Source organism: Rattus norvegicus, chromosome 20 (genome assembly GCF_036323735.1).
Source record: "Rattus norvegicus strain BN/NHsdMcwi chromosome 20, GRCr8, whole genome shotgun sequence".
In the NCBI taxonomy this organism is placed as follows: domain Eukaryota; kingdom Metazoa; phylum Chordata; class Mammalia; order Rodentia; family Muridae; genus Rattus; species Rattus norvegicus.
This window is the reverse complement of record NC_086038.1, coordinates 18,056,651-18,071,655: the sequence shown is the minus strand read 5'-3', so window position 1 is coordinate 18,071,655 and position 15,005 is coordinate 18,056,651. Positions and strand designations below refer to the sequence as shown.

Here is a 15,005-nt window from a genome sequence, read left to right as displayed (position 1 = left end):
CATACCAAACTAGCAGATTGGACCACTCTTAATATTCGTTTTTTTTTTTTTAAACCCTTCTTTTGGGCAAGGAAAAGACACAATGGCTCTCACTGTGGACCTGTCTAATTTTTTAAAAAGAGTTATTTATTATATATAAGTACTCTGTAGCTGTCTTCAGACACACCAGAAGAGGGCATCGGATCCCATTACAGATGGTTGTGAGCCACCATGTGGTTGCTGGGATTTGAACTCAGGACCTCTGGAAGAGCAGTCAGTGCTCTTAACCACTGAGCCTTCTCCCCAGCCCCAGCACTATCTAATTTTTAACACAGTAAGAAGAGACAGCATCTCTCCATTCCCTGTATGGTGGCTAATAAATTGGTAATGTATTATTTGAAATATTGGAACATTGTTTTGGCTCCATCTGATCATACTAGACTAGATGTAAAATAAATTTATCTTCAATTAAAAAAAATACCAAAATAGAACTAGGCTAATTTCTGAAAACAAATTTATAGGCAGACAGAACTAGGGAAGCACCACGCATCCTGCTCCATCAATTTCAAAACAGCCACTCAAAGCATCAGTGGAGAAAGCAGCAAATGTTAACAACTCTGAATTTAAATCTACTGGAGTACACTTACGACTCTGTGTTTTAAAGAACGTTAGAGTGACGCGTTCTGTCTGAAATCTTCCCTGTGAGGAAGAGGAATAGCTTGAAGAGAAGTAGGCCTTTCAAGTTTGAAGAAAACCCTTAGGCTGTCATACTTCCTGAAAGATTGAGGAATAACTGCTGCTTCTTTGGCCTTCTAAGGGCCCTTCTGACATTGTCACCTACACAGCCTCGGTCTTGACCGTGGCCTGCTCTGGGTTTGAGTGTTGCAATTTCTGACTAAGGTGTCTGTAAAGCATTTTGCCCTAACCCATATCACTGCCCTGATGTTGGAGCACAGAAGGCCTGGGGGAAGGGAGGGCCCACTTGGCTTAACGGTACAAACTCAGCCAGGTCCCAGATGCCCATCTTCCTTGGCCCAGTGAATACAGATAAAGTTGGGAAGCCCCGTAGCCCAGCACGGATGCTTCTTCTCTCATTGACTTCTGTAGGTTTTTAACGGAAACGAGAAAGGGCTCTTGGTAGTTTCCAGTCCAGGTCTCAGCAGCCATGCGGGCCGGGTGTCTACTGGCTTTTAGGATCTGGCAAGTCCTCTTGTGTGCTCAAGGGACATGTAGCGCTCTGTGACAATTTGGCTTTGCTCGTGACAAGCAGGAGGAAGAGGACTCTGATGAAGACTGTCCACAGGGAAGTCAACCACCTTCTTTACCAGACCCAGTGTCCCGCCTACCCGTCAGTGATCACCTCATCCACTCGGAGATGGAGCCCATGAGGACCCTGCTACCAGATGACAAGAAAGAAGGGAAGCATCCTGCTCTCTCCATGTCCAACTTGCACGAGGCCACCATGTGCGTGAGCAGCCTGGGTGTGGGCTCTCAAGTCTCTAGGCTGGGGTAGCTTACCCATACATGAAAAGTCCAACCTTTGTTCAGGGCCTAAAACGTACTATCCAGCAGAGAACAGACCTAAAAAAACGCACCATCCAGTTGGCTTAAGTGGGAAATACAGAAGACAGAGCTTGTGACGAGCTCAGGAGAATCGTAATATGTCAGAAGTATTGATGTGCGATTTACTCTGATCCTGCTTCTCAGTTGTGTGCTGCTACTTGTCACCCTTTGGAACCCTGAGCCATCTCAAAGGAGAGCAGGTCTTTGATACTTTGAACCCAAAGGAATAAGATCCTTAGAGGGGCAACAATGGCCAGAGTGTTTCCTTTCTTTTCTTCCTCTATCCATGCAGATGGCGTTCCAGATAGGTTCCATGCAGATGGTGTTCCAGATAGGTAACCACACTGGCCACCAGTCAACGAGTGGGTCTTTGTCTCTGAATGACTCCCCAGTTCAGAACTGTCTGGACTTTGACGTCTACTCACTCTGTGATTGGTACCCCTTGGTCATGTGGGCTTTGGGTTTGCACATGACAACCCACATGCTAAGGTCATCTTTAACATGCATTATATAGTCTGCTTAGGGCGTGTCCCACATGGAGACGAGGCAAAACGAGGGATAGCATATAATATTTAGCTTGCTGTAAAAAACAACATATTTTCTTCCTTCTCCCATTCTCCCCAACCTTTGGATTGTATCTGTTTCTTTGTTTTTTTAAAGTCATTCCTCAACTTGGGTAGGTGGGGGCATTTTTGAGATCGATAGACTTGGTTTATAGAAAATGCTCAGAGAAAACGTTAGTATTCAGTCTCTGGAAGCATAATAGATAAATTCTACCATGAAGTAGACGGCAGTGGAATGTCAGCCCTCCCCTGGTTCAGTTTCATTCCCAACGGCTTTGCCCTTCTCCCCACACTCCAAGGCCATAATATTTTTCCTCTTGTGTTTATCTATTTCAACAAACACTTAGATGCCTACCCCCGCCCCCATCACCTTGTTATAGCATCATAACCATCACCATTTCTGACAGCAGTACACCACCCTTTTCCTTTGCCCACGACACTGTTAATGTTAGGGAATAGGAGACTCACGTGCTGTTCCAACACTGAGGCACACATTATAAATTCACTCCCTTACTCAGAATTCCCTCCCATAATCACTTTTCCGTGATAACGGGCCCATGGTGCTGCTCTGATATAACACAGGCATGATCATTTAGTCAGGCTAGCGCTTAATAACAGCAAATGCTTTTCACTTGATTCAGGCCTGTCCTTCTCGACCATCTCCGAGAAACTAGGGCTGACAAGAAGAGGCTACGGAAAACCCTGCGAGAATTTGAAGAACAATTTTTTAAACAGACGGGAAGGTAAGTGTGAGTGGAGAGGTTTTTTGTTGTTTTAAATGCTAACATTTCCTAAAGAACTATAATTCCAAATAAACTCTGCTTTTGTAGGACAGTAGTTGAGAGGTAAATCCTTGCTGGGGACTGTGCTTTCTCCAATGTGATACCCTGATGGTAACAGTGTTAGGGATGCTTTGTGGAATATTGTTAATGGCTGTTAGGTATTAACTTCAGTCTTTACAAAAAGGAAATTTAACTCTGAAAGTGTTTTGCATGAGTTTCACCCCAACTACTGATTATCTTAAGCCTTTTGAAAATTTACTTTTCCGCCCTTGTTCTCAGGTTCTACGAGGTATTCTCTGCCTGTTCCACGAATGTTTTCCTTTAAATATCTGTTCTAAACACCACCATCCATTCCTGTTTGTTTTATTCCAAGCTTTAGTCAAAAAGTTCATAGCTATTTTTCGCTCCCTTAAATATTTAGTTGGCCCACCTGTCTTCCTATATTTTTCTATCCCAACCCAGCTGTTGGAATACACCCATTAATTCCTAGTAATTTGTTTTATTGCGTTACCAACAAAGTTCCATATAGAATCAGGTAATGAATGTTAGTGTCTTTTGGAGAAGAGACAAATTACTTAGCTGCCCTCAGTCTCTGACCTCAATAAGCTGCAACACTTTGTCTCCTGGGATAAGTTTGAAAGCTAGGACTATGACAGGACATTAGTCTCAACGCCCTGGCCATCAGCGTTTCTAACTTGTCACAACTCCCAGAGGACGGCAGTGCAAATGGCCTAACAAAACCCAATACAATGACATTTATTTAAAAAATTTTAAAAAGCGAGGTTGTGTGTTTTCCAGCCTGAACTTGGGAGACAACAACACTGGGCAAAAATGTCAAAAGATTGGACATTCTCGCAAGCATGTGACTTTGCCAAAGTCACAATCTAAATGGCAGATGACTACGAGGTTCTAAGCATCTACTGCCTTTCTTGCCTGCCTTGCTGTCCTTTCCTCTCAGCTGTAAGGGAGCGGGACTGTACTAAAGCATCGTGAGACGTCCACCTAGAGGGCTTGCTTCACAGTCCTTGGGAGCTTTTCTCTTTTGCTATCCATCAGCAGTAGGCTTCCCAGGCGAGAAACCTGTGGCTCGGCAAGGCAAAGCGACAGGCTTACTAGGTGCTCTAAGCACACATCTGATTTGCATTTAAGTTCCTCTTTAAAGTTATTCAGCGGGAGGGTCTTCATTCAGCCAAACATCTGCTGTGGGTTCAGGATTTTGAGTTTAAATAGTCATTGCATGAAAAATGAGTTAATTAGGTTTAAGCCACACACATAGTCTTTTCTTTACTTTGAGGTCCCTGAAGAAATTTACACATGGACCCGTTCGAACACAGTGTGCAATGGATTCTGGGAGGTTTCAGTGTGACGAGTCTGCCTGTGGATCTCTCAGTATTATTTCACATGACTTTTGGCAACAATGGTGGTTTAATCGTTCTCCCTGTTCTTAGTAGTAGTCATTGACTGTGGCTCTGTGTAAGTCCATGCATCAGGTTATATCTAAGAAAGGGTATGCAGAAAACCAGGACTGCTGCTCATCCATGCCCTACTGCAGTGAGGGAACACTTCATTTCATTGTACTTACACTGCCTAAACCTACTTAACATACATCCACGCTTGATCTACGTGAAACTGTATGTCCTCTTGTGGTGATAACATGTCATCTCAATGAGAAAACGCTCATTTATTAACACTAAACTGTGTTACATGGCAAGACAATAGCGTTATCTTGTTTCTTTAAGACGATTTACCACTAAGATTTAATCCATTTATGAAGCTAAAACGACCATGAGAATTGTTTTTCTATACATGTAGCGACACTGTAAGTATGGTAATAGGACAAGCGCACTCCAACTGTGTGTGGACCAAGCAAGGTCTATGCATTGAAACATGCCCAGCCTTTGAATTAGTGTGCAGAAAGAGAGCCATTGCAATTGAAACTATGGATGTGTTCACATGAACGGAGACCAGAGAACAACTTGGGGGGTCAGTTCTTTCTTCCACCAAGTGGTCATAAGGCCATCAGGTTTGGTAGCAGTCACCGTCACTACCCACTGAGCCATGGCACTGGTCTCAATTCAAATGATTTGGACTCATGATTACTTCCGTCAAAGGGACAGGAGTTCCCATCAGCAGAAACAGGTCTAACCACAAGGAAACTTGGAAACATTCCCAGCGTACAAGGCAGCCCCTGGGAAGGTCTTGCCACTATGAACTTATGGGTTACTCGTATAATTGAATCCCTGCAGTGTTTTCAGGACGATTATGGAACTACCGGAAGTAAGAGGACGAGAGGAAAGGCCATATTGGAGGCTCTAGCCATTGCCTTTTCTTCAAGTCTTTGTACCTGCACCATTGTTCTGTGCTCAGGCATGGGGTCTCGTATTGGCAAAGACACGTGGCCAACGTTTGCTGCTGCTTAGAGAAATGGAGCAGGGGTGGGATGAGACCAAAGGGACGTCAAGAAGGCACCATTAAAAGAGAGCCACCTGGAAGCCACGGGCCCATCAGTTATAAGAGGATCTTTTTAAGACCTGGCTCGAGTATTGACTAATAGATTGTGTCTTCTTTCCTGCAGAAGCCCACAGAAGGAAGACAGGATGCCAATGGCAGACGAGTACTGTGCATACAAGCACATAAAAGCCAAACTGAGGCTGTTGGAGGTCCTCATCAGCAAGCAGGATGTGGCCAAAACAATTTGAGGTTCGGCTCTGATCACTTCCTCTAAAGATAGAAGTCAAATTTATTTTCCTCTACCGTTCTTGCTCAGTAGTTCTGATGTCCTGAAAGCGGAAGCACTTTAGAGATAGTATTAGCTGTTTTGATGAAGGGAGAGCTAGCGTAATTCTACCCAAGAAGGCGTCTCAATAGGGAAATGATAGGTAATATTGGAATGGGCAAAAGCCTCCATGACAAACTGAAGTCCAGAGTCAAATGTAATTGTTTCAAAAGACGTCTAATACCTTGTTAAACCAAAATTAACACGTAGGCAGTCTACCTGCTTAGGAAAGGTTTAGAGGTGTCCCCAAGTTGATTTTATTGATGTATGTGAAGAACACGGTTTAAATACATTGGTGAGGCAAAGAAAACTTGTGCTCTACATTCAGGGAGGAAAGCAGCCAGACAGAAGGGAATTTAAGTGAGATGACATCCACTACCTTGTCCTCTAAGTCTGTAGACGGTCAACACTGTAAAGTGACTCAGCTGTGTCACTGCTAACCTCTTATTTCTATGGAAGTAGTGCATCACTCTATCTGTTATTTGAAAATTTACATTTCCAGTTACCAAAGTTCACTTGGATGGCATGTACTTTGTGAATTATCTTTGTCTATAACTGAAAAATGTTTATATTAAAGTAAACTATTAAAATAGGTATTTTGGATAGATGTGTCTGCAGTAATAAGCTACTGTGCCCATAGTACTATTGCTGATTTTCTTGTTTCCTATACTAAGATCCTATAACTATTTTTCCATTGGGAATATGCATCTTTGTTAATGTTCCAAGGTCTGTACTTTATAAAGTGAAATACCTTTTTCGTGAGCTGCATTCCTTCTGCACAGGGTAAGAAGCTTGGAAGTCACCAAGAGACCTTCTCTTTGCTTTAGTCAGTGTATCTTGCTTTTTCTCCACTCACCAACGTCTCGGTTTGGTTTTTGTGAAATCAAGTAACAGATAGACATTTTCTCATTATCAGCACTGTTCATATTTCTGTTTTCTGTAATGTTTAAGCATGGTGTTGAAGAAACTCAAGATTTTCATATTGCTTGGGCGGAGAAAAGAAAACAGATTCTAGACACGGACTATGTCAGAGCGTGTTGTTCTCTCTGTATTCACCTGACGTTTTCAACCTTTTATGAATCAGAGTAATGGCCTTCATAAATTTGTTTAATTGAAGTCATCTACTTGTAACAGGACAGATACACAACTATTTGAGGTTTACAAATTACATCTTTGATAAGGGAAATGGTTTCGTGAGATGTATACAATTGCTATTAAAATGTAACTATATTCTATATGATTGTAAATATTTTATACAACATCCAAATAAAATATTTTTCTATTATATTTATTATGTTGAAAGCACAGTAACTGTTTCCTGTTAGCTAATATAAATAACATAAACAACACTGTCAAACAACAAGGCGGATGTGCGGACGACTCTAGGCTTTTAGGGTTAACTCATGCTACAATTACACTCTTCCATGCGGTTTGGAGTCATCCCAATATTTATTCAGTAGATTAAAATGGATGCACATTTAAACACCATTTATAAGCCATTATTTTGTACTTCGCTAAAGCGGCCTCTATAACTGTCTTGTTATGTTTGGCATAAAGGAAACAAAAGCATTGCAGCATCTAGGCAAACAAAGTGTCAGGACAACTTGGGGACATGGTTGGAAGTGGACAAGGGTGGGCAAGAGGAGACATGGAAAGGCTCTGAGTGACAGTCTGCTTTTGGTGACAGCGGCATATGCATGCTTCAGTGGGGACATCTGATGGCGGATGTACAACAGAGGGAAATGCGCCTATGGGAAGACAGGGTGGGGGGTACGAAAGTGGCGTTAGCGTCCGACACTGATGTTACAGGTTTTGCAGCTGGGGTCTTTCTTTGCGTTTGCAGTAGACAAACTCATGAGCTGATGACCAGTGATTTCTGCCACGGTGCCCAGGGAAAGAGCCACAGGGTCAGTGTAAATGACTTCTAAAATGACATCCTGGGCGTGGTGGTACAGCAGCCTCCCATCTTCTTCTGTACAGGTCAAAAACTTATTATCCTTGGAATTTAGTTGAGGAAGGCGCTGCTTACAAAATTCATCTCCTGGCGATCCCACAGGGGCAATGACAAGAATCACATAATGATAAGCGGTGTACATACAGTAGAAGTCCCCAAAGTATAAGTTAGTGTTGGGGTTGAACAGTTTTTCTGCTGCGATCTCAAACCTGTATCTTCCGTACGGTGAATCCTGGGGTGGCTTCCCTGTATTGAACTCGGTGCTGCAGCTGAAGAAGATGCCTTCCAATTTCCCACTGATGGGAGAGCCGTGGCTACCACTGTTGTCCTTGATGGAAGGCTGCATGGCGTTCCCATAGTGATCTCTGCCAGAGAAAGGAAATGGCCGCTGCTCAGTGCAATCGTGGTTATTTGACTGATTTACAGATCTGAACAGCGCAAAAATCACCACCCACCGTTAAAGGTTTGAAAGAGCAGGCTATAACCAAACCAAGGGGACGCTATTTATCATGGCCTTGGACCCAAAATAAAGAGGACCCACAACCCTTGGGGATCTTGAACAGTCAATTTCCTGGACTGAAGAACTGATTTGCAATTAGAGTCTCATAGGTAAAACTGGCTCCATCTGTACCTAAAGGGTTTCACAAGTGACCTTTCTAAAAAGGATACTCCTGAAAAAATTGAATATGCGAACACTGCTAAGGTTTAAACGTGTGCTGTCTACTCAAAGAAGATCCATCCTGTCTGATGGCTCCAGAACTGAGCTGCTGCACAGTTCAGACACCTCCTGTCCTCGTCCCCACAACCTCCTTCACATTCTGTGCTCTGAAGACAGAGGCTGCAGTCACACACCTGTTGGAGTCTCCTGTGCTTACCCTGAGGCACCCTGCAACTGTCCCCAAGTTCTAGTAGCATCAATGCTAGAGTGGAGTCTGGGAACATTGTCTGTCATACAGTGAGTCAGTCGCCTTGGCTACGATACCAGGGACATCATCATTGCAAGACAAACCACAGAGACTACACTTTTCAGTTTATGATCAAACTCAAAAGCAGCCAAGCTGACTAAAATTCAGCGTGCCATCTGAATCGCATGTCAATGCATGAAGACATGTTCCTACAGTAGATGTATACAATTACAGCCAGACACACAGACCAAGGCAAAGGAAACAGAACTCCAAAGGAAAACAATCTACAGTCAGTGAAATGTTTGAAAGATAAGTCAAAACAAGGATTTCAAAGAAACTTGTGAGAATTCAGAGTATATAAATATAAGGCAATGAAGAAACAATTTTAAGACATAAAAGATAGCATTTTCAAGGATATTAAAAAATCATAAAATAGAACTCTCTTAGGGTTTTACTGCTGTGAACAGATACCATGACCAAGGCAACTCTTATAAGGACAACATTTAATTGGGGCTGGATTATAGTTCAGAGGTTCAATCCATTATCATCAAGGCAGGAGCATGGCAACATCCAGGCAGGCATGGTGCAGGGGGAGCTGAGATTTCTACATTTTCATCTGAAGGCTGCTAGGAAAAGACTGACTTCTAGGCAGCTAGGATGAGGGTCTTAAAGCCCAAACCCACAGTGACACACCCACTCCAACAAGGCCACACCTTCTAATAGTGCCACTCCCTGGGTTGAGCATATACAAACCATCACAAGAACCAATCAGAAACCTTGATGCAAAATACTTAATCAATGAACTAAATACAATTGCAAACTACTAAGACACGTGAGGATAGATAGAATTTCTGAAACTAGCTGATCTTTTAGCCAACAAAAGTACAGAATGCACAAAGAAAGCCTGTAAGATTTAGGATATAGTTAAGCAAATATTCACAGCACTTTCTGAGTGAATAGGATTTTTTTTTTTTTAAAGAAGTAGACTTTTTAAAGACAACGTCTCACTTTGAAGCTCCAGGTGGTTTCAAATTCAGAATTTCTCAACTCAATGTCCCAAGGGCTGGTATGATACCACACCTGGCTGAGGACAAAATTTCTATTGCCCTGGTTATTATCACAGCGTGTATGTTAATTATCACAACATAAAGATGTCCATTATACACTGCTGGTCACAGAAGACCCATAGGTCAAGGATTATACCATCATACTACAGAAGACAGGCAGATAGACTGACAGTTAGCCTGTTAGGTTGTGTATCTTCTTTTTTCTTAAAAACTTATTTTATTTATATCAGTATAATGTAGCTGTCTTCATGCACACCAGAGGAGGGCATTGGATCTCATTACAGATGGTTGTGAGCCCCATGTGGGATTTGAACTCAGGACCTCTGTAAGAGTAGTCAGTGCTCATAACTGCTGAGCCATCTCTCCAGTCCCTGGTGTGTATTTTCAAAGTAAATTTGGAAAACCATACTTATTTATTAATGTGAAAAGAGACCCTAACCCTGACTGCACAGCTAAACCGTGGAAGGAATCCCAAGATATTTTCAAATTAAGAGAAAGAGAGTGGAAGAGAAAGAGAGTGGAGGAGAGAGTAGAGGAGAGACACAATAGACAGGCTTTCATGCTTCACCTGCTTCTGCCTCGAGAGCCTATACAGTTGAATGTGGTATTTGAAAAGAAAGAAATTGTGTCACCCACTTAGATCAGCTTGAAGTGGTTTCCTCCTTATGTTTTGGCCATTTTAAGACCAGACACAGCCCTTCGGTCAGGTTACCTCTGGCTGTTTGTTTGACCAAAATTCTTCTCATTTGCTCCCAACCACACTGTCTACCTCTCTTGCCTTCTATGTGGACCAAGCCTCTCTTGTCCAGTCCCTTGACTCTCCCCTCACTGTGGAATCCCACCAGTGGGAAGCAGCAGTGGTCTCTAGTAGAGAAGCCTTGGGTGTCTTCCTGACTTCCTTATGTGTCAAGATGTTGTGGCTCTATGAAGGCTGGATTCTGCCCACTGCTGCTGCTGCTGCCTGACTCTGGACTCCCTTCTGTTGCCAAGGAGAGTAAGACCACACTTGATATCTGCTGGTTGCTTTGGTGTCTTATTGGCAGCTCAGCTATGCTTACACTTCAGTGAATGGAGGTTCTCTGTAGAATTCCCCAACTAGTCTTTCTCTCAATGGGTGCCTATTAGCATATTTAAGAATGCAAAGTCCAGACTAGTACTCTGATTGTTGTTGTTGTTTTTTACTCTCACTCGGCTTCTCAGAGTCTGTGAGACAGCAAGGTATGCTGGGGACCTGAACAGCTACAGGCCCTCAATTCCATCGCCTGACAACTATCCAGCGGAGCTGGATAAAGAACTAGATTAGAGGCTGCATCAGGCCATAGGGAGGCCAGGTGGGAAACGCAGTCCATGAGCAAAGTCTGTATCTTCTCCAACTTGCTTTCTCACTGCCTGAAATGTCTCCCCCCCCCCCCCATTTTCTTCAGTTTTCAGGAGTTTCTGATGTGCCTTGTCATACATTTTGTCAGAACCTTAAACCATTTGAGGGTTTCTCAACCAAAACTCATAGGCATATGCTGCTTGCTAAACGTGGAAATATTCCAGCTCTGTCTCAGCCCCACCCTCCTGTCCTTTGTGGGTCTCTGACAACCGGGCAGAGGAAGAAGAAAGGAAGTGTAATCAGGTAGTGAATAGGAACAAGACAGGGGTGCAGAAGGCGTTTTCGTTGGAGGGTAGGGCATGCTCATTTTAGAGTTTATTTTTAGAAGAGACAAAAATTAGTTCAGCCCTACAGACTGAAGCAGATATGTCCACAACTTCTTCAGTTATAATAATTTGTAAAGACTACCAGGTCATTGTAAGAGTCCCTTATCAAGCATTCTGAAGAGAACATTTTAAAGGGATTCTATCCGCACAAGGGTTTACTAATTAAAATGCAAATCAAGATTCGGGACATAAACAGCCTTACTGTTCATTGCATAGAAAAGTATTGTTGGTGTTATTGGTGGCCTTGGGGCTTGAACCTTGACCACTGCATGCCAGGCAAGCATTCTCCTAGAGCCCTGCCTCCACCAAAGGGAGGGCTTTTTTCTTTGTCTTTTTTAAAATAAAGCTTCTAAAAATGTTGAAGAATTCTACCTATGCCCTAGTAACAGTATTTGTATTTAAAGCTTCAAGATACAAGTTACACGGGTTTTACTACTGTTAGTTTTGAAATTAAAACAAAAGTAAATTTCGTTGTCGTTGGTACAAACATCTTTCATGCGGATAAACTGGAATTAAACCATGTAATGTGTACGATTACTTCATCCATTTCCAGATACTCTGTTTTTAACTGTTTTGAATTTTTGGAAACATTTATGAGAACAAATTAAGCAAATATTATAGGCCAGGAACGCCTCTTCCCATGGAAGAGTCAGACTATCTTAGAGAAATACTGACCTCCAGTGGCCGCACTGAACAGTAATTGGCAGGACCCCTGAATAGACAGCCAAAGTCCAACAATGTGTTTCTTAATGGAGGCAGTAGCAATAGTGGACATTTTTTGGTTTCCAAATTTGATGTTTAAAAACATAAAAAATTTTCGTGCTGAACATACTAGCTATTTTCAATGAACGGCTGACCAGCACAATAATTGTCATTCAGTTTAAATTAGGTGAATGATATCCACTCAAAAATATATAGACTCTAGGCCACTTAGAACAACAGACTGAAATCTGTATTTATAAGATAGTCAGACAACAAACAGACATGTTTCCTGTCATCAAAATACAATAAAAATATACAGCACAACAGTACTTTGGTTTTGTTATAAAATGTCCCTTCAGGCCTGTGCATTTGAATACTTGGCCTCCAGCTGGTGGTGGGTGGTCCCTTGCTGGGGGGAGGAGTACCTGGCGTGGGCCCTTAGGGTTTAGCCTAGCATATCAGGTCACACTTTCCCAGGGTCTGGTGCTCTCAGGAGCACTGAGCTGCCTGCTACCATGCCTTCCTGGACAGACTCTGCCCCAAAACGTTCTTCCCACAGACGGCCTCTCATGACCTCAGTGGTGACAAGTGACTGAGGTCTACTTCTACAGCACACGCTGAACACATTTCTTCCTCTACGATTCCTTGCATTTCTACAGCTTGATGCTCATTTCAAAACATGACTTTGATTTAAGAGAAATTAGAAAAGTATGCAAAAAAATTTAAAAAATCCATCAAAACTACTACATACATAGTTACATAGTTGTGTCAAGACAAAACTCCTTTATAACTATAAAGGGATTAGGGTTATTTATTTCGATTGTTTTTGTTTTGACCCAGGTCTCTTGGCAGCACCCTACCCTGACCTAGAATTCATGGTGACCCTCTGGCCTCATCCTCTCAAATGATGGTAGTGTAAACTTGAGCCACCACACGCAGGCTAAGGCTTCAAAACAAAGGTGATTATGTGGATTGTGTACAGAAATCGAGAACCACTGTAATGTGTCCTTTTCAAAGCCTTTGTCTGCCGGGGCTGGAAAGATGGTTCAGCCGATTACAACACTTACTGCAATCCCAGAGAATCTTGTTTTGGTTTCCCAGTTCACGCCCATATGCAACTCCAGTTCCAGGTGACTCAATGCCCCCCTCTGGCCTCTGCAAGAACGTGCTGTACAGACATATATGAAATCAAGATTCCTAAACACATAGATACTGGTGATTCTTACCTAACATAGTCAAAATACTCTTTGTGCTGGTTCCGATAGAATACAGAGAACTTAAGCATGCGTCCTGCAATCACGTCAGCCTTCTCCAGCAGCTGGGTCAGATGAACTTTTGAGTAATCTGAAAAATTTCAAAGTGTTCCAGTAAGCAATATAGTGTGACACCAGAAGTGTCAGCCACACACCGGTAAATCAGAGATTATTAAAATACATCTTTAGGGAATTCAACTTTGTAAAATAGGAACTTATAAAAAATTCCTTGGCTTATTTTTATTTCTACATAAATATTTTTGTTATGGTTCAGGGCTATTTCTTAAAATATTCATGTGCTTGTTTTACTCTTTCAAGTTAAAGACCCTGAAGTAACGGTGTTCAACAGGGCTTCATAAGTTGGCAGCACTCCTCACCACTGTACCCATCAGCTGATACAAGGAGTCAAGGCCCCTCCCACTCTGTGCATGGCGAGAAACCAGAGCTAGGCACTGCCTGAGGTAGACAAGATCAGGGCAGCCATTTTCTTGGTGCAGAGACTGCAACTGGCCAAAGTACAATGATTCTCACAGCTGTCAACTTCAAGACTAGGCCTCTGGATCCTACTTGATGGTTTCCTGCTACACAGCAGACTTAGATAGTTTTGATTAGCTTTTGTTTTTAAAATTGAGAATTACCGTCAAGCTCCTCCATCAAAAAGTAAGGAAAACTTTTGATAAATAAAACAGAGTCAAAAGCCCAACCTGGTTAAACTGATGCAAGTCACTGATTTATTTTAGAGCCTGCAGTGCACCAAACACATGCACAATTAGATATCGAGGCTAAAAGACAACCATATGATCTCCCTGGAAGGACTCACAGTCTAAAGGAAGACAAATATAAACAAGAACAACTTTTTTTTTAATGGTATTGGGTTGTTATAGACTAGAAACAGGTTAGTCAGTAAGGATATAGTTTATTCTATTTCCAATACCTCGCACAGTGTCTAAGTCACAGTATTAAAGACAATTATTCAAACAGCTTTGTCAAAATTCAGACTCAAGGGCACTATGAAATGGCCCTCAGTTGATAAGCCTGAGCGTCAAGTTCCCATTCGCTTTTAACTATGAAAATAGAGCAAATACTGGAGACCAGTTAAAAGCTGGCAGTCGTCATTTATCTCCTAACTCCTCAAAAAGTTATGGGGTGTAAGAAAAACAAGAAAGTAATACAGAGATCACACTGAAAAGATGGGCTTTGTTTTTTTTATTTATTTCCAGAAGTAAAAACAATGTATCATATGACAGCTTATGCATCAGTGTGTGTGTGTTTGTGCGTGTGCGTGTGCGTGCGTGTGTGTGTGTGTGTGTGTGTGTGTGTTAGAACTGCCAAACATTCATTTTCTTTAAGCTAAAGAAGTCATAGTATCTCAGACCTTTCTTTAGCCCGAAGTAGGTTCTGGCAGATAAATTATATAGCTTCTTTGAGTTGGAAAATACCAGGATACTATTTGTGTATTTTCCTAGAAAAATTAATGTAGACTGGGTGGGGTTCCATTTACCAAGAATGCTTGAGACCAGAAGTGTTTCAGATTTTCAATTTGGGGAGTTTGGAATATTTGTAAATACTTTAATAGTTTTACATTCTCTTTCCAAAAATCAAAACTGCTCCAAAGTTCAAAATCGTCTGGGCACTTTTATCAGAGCTCAGAAAGTTTTAAGTTTCAGGGGCCGAAGCGATGGTAGAGTAGTTAAGCACTGGCTGCTCTTTCAGAGAATCTGGTTTAATTCCCAGCACCCACTTGGTTACAGGGCACC

At 42.1% G+C, this 15,005-nt stretch overlaps 2 protein-coding genes across 14 annotated transcripts in view; one reads left to right on the top strand and one right to left on the bottom strand.

Moving 5' to 3' along the window:
• The window catches only part of Fam13c (family with sequence similarity 13, member C), a 122,183-nt gene extending 115,233 nt beyond the window's left edge, over positions 1-6,950 (top strand). For 7 of the 11 annotated variants that reach the window (XM_039099240.1, XM_039099237.2, XM_039099241.2 and 4 more), the window contains 3 exons: positions 1,247-1,443; positions 2,747-2,848; positions 5,463-6,950. In XM_039099240.1, coding sequence (XP_038955168.1) covers positions 1,247-1,443; positions 2,747-2,848; positions 5,463-5,586 — 423 coding nt within the window. In that variant the 3' untranslated portion in view covers positions 5,587-6,950. The remainder of the gene's footprint in view (positions 1-1,246; positions 1,444-2,746; positions 2,849-5,462) is intronic. The other 4 variants (NM_001399503.1, XM_039099238.2, XM_039099236.2 and 1 more) reach the window with 1 other exon arrangement.
• Positions 6,753-15,005, bottom strand: part of Phyhipl (phytanoyl-CoA 2-hydroxylase interacting protein-like) — a 41,073-nt gene continuing 32,820 nt past the window's right edge. For 2 of the 3 annotated variants that reach the window (NM_001398984.1, NM_001012076.2), the window contains exons 4-5: positions 13,222-13,339; positions 6,753-7,982 (exon numbers count right to left, since the gene is read on the bottom strand). In NM_001398984.1, the coding sequence (NP_001385913.1) occupies positions 7,448-7,982; positions 13,222-13,339 (653 nt within the window). In that variant the 3' untranslated portion in view covers positions 6,753-7,447. The remainder of the gene's footprint in view (positions 7,983-13,221; positions 13,340-15,005) is intronic. The other variant, XM_063279186.1, reaches the window with a different exon arrangement.